This window comes from Scomber japonicus, chromosome 11 (genome assembly GCF_027409825.1).
Source record: "Scomber japonicus isolate fScoJap1 chromosome 11, fScoJap1.pri, whole genome shotgun sequence".
Lineage (NCBI taxonomy): Eukaryota > Metazoa > Chordata > Actinopteri > Scombriformes > Scombridae > Scomber > Scomber japonicus.
Window position 1 is genome coordinate 1,802,139 of NC_070588.1, and position 7,500 is coordinate 1,809,638.

At 45.7% G+C, this 7,500-nt stretch overlaps 1 protein-coding gene across 2 annotated transcripts in view; it reads right to left on the reverse strand.

The window, feature by feature from the left end:
• Positions 1–7,500, reverse strand: part of slc37a1 (solute carrier family 37 member 1) — a 33,824-nt gene that overhangs the window by 6,262 nt on the left and 20,062 nt on the right. For both annotated transcript variants that reach the window (XR_008321951.1, XM_053328881.1), the window contains exons 10-14: positions 6,903–7,025; positions 6,341–6,431; positions 5,825–5,887; positions 5,305–5,390; positions 1,768–1,816 (exon numbers count right to left, since the gene is read on the reverse strand). Coding sequence is in view for 1 of the 2 variants with exons in the window: in XM_053328881.1 (XP_053184856.1) it covers positions 1,768–1,816; positions 5,305–5,390; positions 5,825–5,887; positions 6,341–6,431; positions 6,903–7,025 (412 nt within the window). In the remaining variant the exon portion in view is untranslated. The remainder of the gene's footprint in view (positions 1–1,767; positions 1,817–5,304; positions 5,391–5,824; positions 5,888–6,340; positions 6,432–6,902; positions 7,026–7,500) is intronic.

Sequence of the window (7,500 nt, forward strand, 5' to 3'; positions counted from 1 at the left end):
GGAAGGAAAGAAGGTAGGAAGGAGGGAGGGAGGAAAGAAGGAAAGAAGAAAGGGAAGAAGGTGAGGGGGAGGAAGTACAGAAGGAAGGAAGAAAGGGGGATGGAGGAAGGAAAGAAGGAAGGGGGGAAGGAAAGAAGGAAGGGAGGAAGAGAGAGAAGAAGGAGAGAAGGAGAGAAGGAGAGAGGAAGAAGGAAGGAAGGAAGGAAGGACGGAAGGAACAGTCAAAACAGACGGGTCAATTTGACCCGGGAGGAGACAGGAGGGTTAATGCTCAGTATGAACAGAGAGATCTGTTAACCCTCCTGTTTTGTTCAAGTCAAGGAAGGAAGGAAGAAGGGAGGAAGGAGGGAGGAAGGGAGGGAGGGAGGAAGGTAGGGGGTAAAGGAAAGTAGGAAGGAAGGGAGTAAAGGATAGAAGGCAGGGAGGAAGGAAAGAAGGGAGGAAGGAGGGAGGTTCACAACTACTATCTGTTAATGCTCTAGTATGAACAGTGAGATCTGTTAACCCTCCTGTTGTGTTCAAGTCAAGGAAGGAAGGGAGGAAGAAGGAAGGAAAGGAGAGAGGGAGGGAGGGAGGAAGGAAGGAAGGAAAGGAGAGAGGAAAGGAGAGAGGGAGGGAGGGAGGGAGGGAGGGAGGAAGGAAGGGGGTAAAGGAAAGTAGGAAGGAAGGGAGTAAAGGAAAGAAGGCAGGGAGGAAGGAAGGAAGGAGAGAGAGGAAAGGAATGAGGAAGGGAGGAAGGAAGGATGGAGGAAAGAAGTAAGTAAGGAAGGAAGAAAGGAAGGAGGGAGGGAGGAAAGAAGGTATTTCCTTTCCTCCCTTCCTTCCTTCTGTCCTCATCCCCCTTTTTTCCTTCTGTCGTTCCTTCCTTTCTCTCTCCTTCCTTCCTTCCTTGCCCCTTCCCTGCCTTCTTTCCTTTACTCCCTTCCTTCCTACTTTCCTTTACCCCCTTCCTTCCTTCCTTCCTTCCTTGACTTGAACACAACAGGAGGGTTAATGCTGTAACGCTGCCATCTGCTGGCTGGATGTTGGTCCTGATAACTGCTTATTGGACTCAATGTAATCTGTCATGATTAATAATGATATGAGGAGGGAGGGAGGAAGGATGAAAGGGAGGAAGAAGGAAGGAAAGGAGGGAGGAAGGCAGGATAGAAGGGAGGAAGAAGGAAGGAGGGAGGGAGGATTAATAATGATATGTTACTAAAAGCAGGTTGATTAAAAATAGAGTCGTTTTCATCTTATATATATAATAATAAGGAAGAAGGAAGGAAAGGAGGGAGGATGGAAGGATGGAAGGGAAGAAGAAGGAATGGAAAGGAGGGAGGATGGAAGGATGGAAGAGAGGAAGAGGGAAGGAAAGGAGGGAGGATGGAAGGATGGAAGGGAAGAAGAAGGAATGGAAAGGAGGGAGGAAGGATGGAAGAGAGGAAGAAGGAAGTAAAGGAGGGAGGGAGGAAGGAAGGAAGGGAGGAAGAAGGACGAAAGGAGGGAGGAAGGAAGGAAGGGAGGGAAGGAGGGAGGAAGAAGAAAAGGAGGGAGGGAGTGAGGAAGAAAGGAAGGAAGGAAGAAGGAAGGAAAGGCGGGAGAGAGGAAAGAAGGGAGGAAGAAGAAAAGGAGGGAGGGAGTGAGGAAGAAAGGAAGGAAGGGAGGAAGAAGGAAGGAAAGAAGGGAGGTAGGGAGGGAGGAAGGAAAGGAGGGAGGAAGGAAGGAAAGGAGGGAGGAAGGAAGGAAGGGAGGAAGGAAGGAACAGTCAAAGCAGACGGGTCTTACCGACGGTTGGTCCCAGACCGAACTCGCTGATCATGGAGAAGACGTACAGCTGAAAGACAAAGTGTGTGATGTCATTCTGATTTATTCTTGTTACCTGGGAGGAGAAACTATCTGAGTAAAGGCTCAGTGATGTCTGACTGTCTCCATGAGGTTTAGTTTAAATTTAATGAGTTAAAATGTGAAAATAAACGTATGAATAACTTCACACATTCTTTTTTTGTGGACCCAGCATCAAATTTCTGCTTTTAATCCATTTAGAGAGAATATATTAGAGGATTATGGTAAAAATGTCTAAGTGGTGTAACCATAAAAACTTTGTACCAAATAATTGAACGTTGAAAAAACTGAAGTTATTGTGCTTGACCCTAAACACCTTAGAAATTCACTATCAAACGAAATAATTACTCTGGATGGCATTACTCTGGCCTCCAGCTCCACTGTAAGGAACCTAGGAGTTATATTTGATCAGGATCTGTCCTTTAACTCCCATATAAAACAAATTTCAAGGACTACCTTCTTTCATCTGCGTAATATTACAAGAATTAGACATATCCTGTCTCAAAATGATGCTGAGAAACTAGTCCATGCATTTGTTACTTCTAGGCTAGACTACTGCAATTCATTATTATCAGGCTGTCCTAACAAGTCTCTAAAGACTCTCCAGCTGGTCCAGAATGCAGCTGCTCGTGTTCTGACAAAAACTAGAAAGAGAGATCATATTACTCCCATCTTGGCTTCACTGCATTGGCTTCCCGTAAAATTCAGAATAGAATTCAAAATCCTCCTCCTCACCTTCAAAGCTCTTAATGGTCAGGCTCCATCATATCTCAAAGAACTGATAGTACCTTATGTACCTACTAGAAGACTGCGCTCCCAGCATGCAGGTCTACTTGTGGTTCCCAGTATCTCTAAAAGTAGAACAGGAGGCAGAACCTTCAGCTATCAGGCTCCTCTCCTGTGGAACCATCTTCCAGATTTGGTCCGGGGGGCAGACACCCTCCCTACATTTAAGAGTAGGCTAAAAACTTTCCTTTTTGATAAAGCTTATAGTTAGGGCTCTTTGAGCTCTTAACTTATGCTGCCATAGGCTTAGATTGCCGGGGGACCCCCACCCCCATGATGCACTGGGCCTCTCTCTCCTCCTCCCTCTCTCTCTCTCTATCTATCTATATCCATTAACACTCATGTTCTATTAATGTATTCAATAACCTAAACTTCTTCCCCGGAAGTTGTCTTTCTGGTTTCTGGTTTCTGGCTCTGCTTTCTCGTCCTACAGGTAATCTGGGCCTGTAGACGACCGGATGACGGATTCCAGTCCCGGACCATCTGGCTCCATTGTTGATTTTCATTGTGCCTCTCTCCTCTATCCTTCCTTTCTCTCCTCTCAACCCCAACCGGTCGAGGCAGATGTCCGCCCACTTCTGAGTCTGGTTCTGAGGTTTCTTCCTGTTAAAGGGAGTTTTTTCTCGCCACTGTTGCTCATGTGGGAATGTTGGGTCTCTTTAAAGTTAAAACCTGAAGAGTTCGTATTAGAACCTGCTCTATGTGTAAAGTGCCTTGAGATAACTTTGTTGTGATTTGGCGCTATACAAATAAAGATTGATTGATTGATTGATTGGTTGCTTAAAAACAGTAAATAGTCAATAAAACACCTTCCTTCCTTCCTTCCTACCTAACACCATATCAACTAGTTAGGCATGATCTTACATCCTTCCTTCCTTCCTTCCTTCCTTCCTTCCTACCTAACACCATATCAACTAGTGTGGCATGATCTTACATCCTTCCTTCCTTCCTTCCTTCCTTCCATCCTTCCTTCCTTCCTTCCTTCCTTCCTTCCTTCCTTCCTACCTAACACCATATCAACTAGTTAGGCATGATCTTACATCCTTCCTTCCTTCCTTCCATCCTTCCTTCCTTCCTTCCTACCTAACACCATATCAACTAGTGTGGCATGATCTTACATCCTTCCTTCCTTCCTTCCTTCCTTCCTTCCTTCCTACCTAACACCATATCAACTAGTGTGGCATGATCTTACATCCTTCCTTCCTTCCTACCTTCCTACCTAACACCATATCAACTAGTTTGGCATGATCTTCCTTCCTTCCTTCCTTCCTTCCTTCCTTCCTACCTAACACCATATCAACTAGTGTGGCATGATCTTACATTATAACTTTTATATTAAATAAAGCTAATGGAATACTATTGTTCTAAATATTACATTTCATCTGGTTACCATGGAGACCAGGAAACATTTACATGTTTTAAATGAAGTCATTATTAGTATAAGTCCACTTAAACACACTGTAGCTGATCACATATTTAATATCTATCATTCTTTTGTGGTTACACCATTTGACATTTTCAGGAGCATTCAGTCTGACTTTTGGTAAAAAATGGTGCAAATGTCATTTAAATGATATAAAACCAACAAAAATACTAAATGTACATTTTAACAAACCTGATGCTGCTTTTAAATCTAGTTTAACTGATTTATGGATTCATCATCTTATTGTGGAAGACATGAAGGAAAGAAAGGAGTAAGGAAGGAGGGAGGGAGGAAAGGAAGGGAGGAAGGAAGGAAAGTAGTAAAGATGGAGGGAAGGAGGAAGGAATTAAGGAGAGAAGGGAGGGAGGGAGGAAAGAAGGAAGGAAAAGAGTGAAGAGGGAGCTGCAGACAGTCACCTGACCCTCAGCTACTAACTCTATCTTCAGATGTGAGAGGAGTAAGGAGGAAAAGAGGAAGGAAGTAAGGAGAGAAGGAAGAAAGTAAGGAAGGAAGGAAAAGAAGATGAAGGAAAGATGGAAAAGGTATTAGGAAGGAAATGAAGAAAGGAAAAGAAGACAAGGAAGTAAGGAAGGAAGGAAAGGAGTAAGGAGGAAAAGAGGAAGGAAGGAAGGAGAGAAGGGAGGAAGGAAGGAAAGAAGGAAAGAAAGGAGTAAGGAGAGAGGGAGAGAGGAAAGGAGTAAGGAGGAAAAGAGGAAGGAAGTAAGGAGAGAAGGAAGAAAGGAAGGAAGGAAGGAAAGAAAGAAGTAAGGAGAGAGGGAGAGAGGAAAGGAGTAAGGAGAGAGGGAGGGGAGGAAAAGAGGAAGGAAGTAAGGAGAGAAGGAAGAAAGGAAGGAATGAAGGAAGGAAAGGAGTAAGGAGGAAAAGAGGAAGGAAGTAAGGAGAGAAGGAAGAAAGTAAGGAAGGAAGGAAAGAAAGAAGTAAGGAGAGAGGGAGAGAGGAAAGGAGTAAGGAGAGAGGGAGGGGAGGAAAAGAGGAAGGAAGTAAGGAGAGAAGGAAGAAAGGAAGGAAGGAAGGAAAGGAGTAAGGAGGAAAAGAGGAAGGAAGTAAGGAGAGAAGGAAGAAAGTAAGGAAGGAAGGAAAGAAAGAAGTAAGGAGAGAGGGAGAGAGGAAAGGAGTAAGGAGAGAGGGAGGGAGGAAAAGAGGAAGGAAGTAAGGAGAGAAGGAAGAAAGTAAGGAAGGAAGGAAGGAAGCAAAGGAGTAAGGAAGGCCTTTGCTGGGCTCAGTGTGAGAGGAGCAGCAGTGAAACTCACTGTAGGAGCAGCCAGCAGCAGCATCACTGCACAGGTGGAGGCTCTCTTCCCCGATTTATCAGAGATAACTCCTGCAAGGATCCCTCCTGCACACACACACACACACACACACACACACACACACACACACACACACACAGTCAGACACACAGTCAGACACACACACACACACACACACACACACACAGTCAGACACACAGTCAGACACACACACACACACACACACACACACACACACACAGTCAGACACACAGTCAGACACACACACACACACACACACGCACACACACAGGTAATGAACCAGGACAAAATCTTTCATACTGACATTTATGCACAAAGCTGAGTAAATAATGAGCAGGATGAACAATAACACACACACACACACACACACACACACACACACACACACACACACACACACACACACACACACACACACACACACACACACACACACACACACACACACACACACCTATGATGAAAGGAGCAGGACAAATATTAACAAAAGTTTCATTACCTACGATTCCTCCCACATCAAACAAGGTGGAGAGATCTCCGGCTCTCTTGGCATCCAGGTGAGCTGACGACACACACACATACACACACATACACATACACACACACACACACACACACACACACACACACAATGCCCAGTTAAATCCTGTTCAACTCTGACAGACTCAGGTTCAAGTATACACTAAAAGTTTAACCCTTACTTCCTGTTCAGGAAAAATGTCTTTTATTTTGAAATTTGATGACTTTTCCTAAAGTGGCCTAAAATGCACAAAACTGAAAACATTTTAAATGTCATATTTAGCATAGAGAGAGAGAGAGAGAGAGAGAGAGAGAGAGAGAGAGAGAGAGAGAGAGAGAGAGATTGAACAGCTGATGTTGCACTTATGAAGGCTAGGTTAGGTTAATGATGATGAAGGTGTGTATCAAACTGGATGGTCATCATCAGCAGGTGTGTGTGTGTGTGTGTGTGTGTGTGTGTGTGTGTGTGTGTGTGTGTGTGTGTGTGTGTGTTCACCTGCTTTAGTGATGTAGAGCGGCAGCCAGAAGAGGAAAGTGTAGCTGACCAGTTTAGCAAACAGCAGACACAGAGAGAACTCGATCACTCCCTGCAGAGACATTTACACACATGAAAACAGCTGATGGTTACACTGTGTGTGTGTGTGTGTGTGTGTGTGTGTGTGTGTGTGTGTGTGTGTGTGTGTGATTGTGTGTCTGACTCTGTGTGTCTGACTGTGACTGTGTGTGTGTGACTGTGTGTGTGTGTGTGTGTCTGACTGTGTGTGTGTGTATGTGTGTCTGACTCTGTGTGTGTGTGTGTCTGACTCTGTGTGTGTGTGTCTGACTGTGTGTGTGTGTGTCTGACTGTGTGTGTGTGTGTGTGTGTGTGTGTCTGACTCTGTGTGTGTTTGTGTGTGTCTGACTCTGTGTGTATGTGTGTGTGTGTATGTGTGTCTGTGTGTGTGTGTGTGTGTGTGTGTGTGTGTGTCTCTGTGTGTGTGTGTGTGTGTGTGTGTGTGTCTCTGTGTGTGTGTGTGTCTGACTCTGTGTGTGTGTGTGTGTGTGTGTGTGTGTCTGACCGGTATGCGCAGGGCTCCCATGAAGCTGATGGGCGACGGCTCGGATTCGTTCTTCACCACTACGACCGGCTGCACGGGGACACGGAGCGTTTCCCGCGGCAACAGCAGCTCCGTGTCGTAACTCTGCAGGTGAGACAGGTGAGACAGGTGAGACAGGTGATCAGCTGATACAGGTGAGACAGGTGATCAGCTGACACACGGGAGACAGGTGAGACAGGTGAGACAGGTGATCAGCTGATACAGGTGAGACAGGTGAGACAGGTGATCAGCTGATACAGGTGAGACAGTTGATCAGGTGAGACAGGTGATACAGGTGAGACAGGTGAGACAGGTGATCAGCTGACACACGGGAGACAGGTGAGACAGGTGACACACGGGAGACAGGTGAGACAGGTGAGACAGGTGAGACACGGGAGACAGGTGAGACAGGTGACACACGGGAGACAGGTGAGAAAGGTGAGACAGGTGATTAGCTGACACACGGGAGACAGGTGAGACAGGTGAGACAGGTGAGACAGGTGACACACGGGAGACAGGTGATCAGGTGATCAGCTGATACAGGTGATACAGGTGAGCCAGGTATTACAGGTGAGACAGG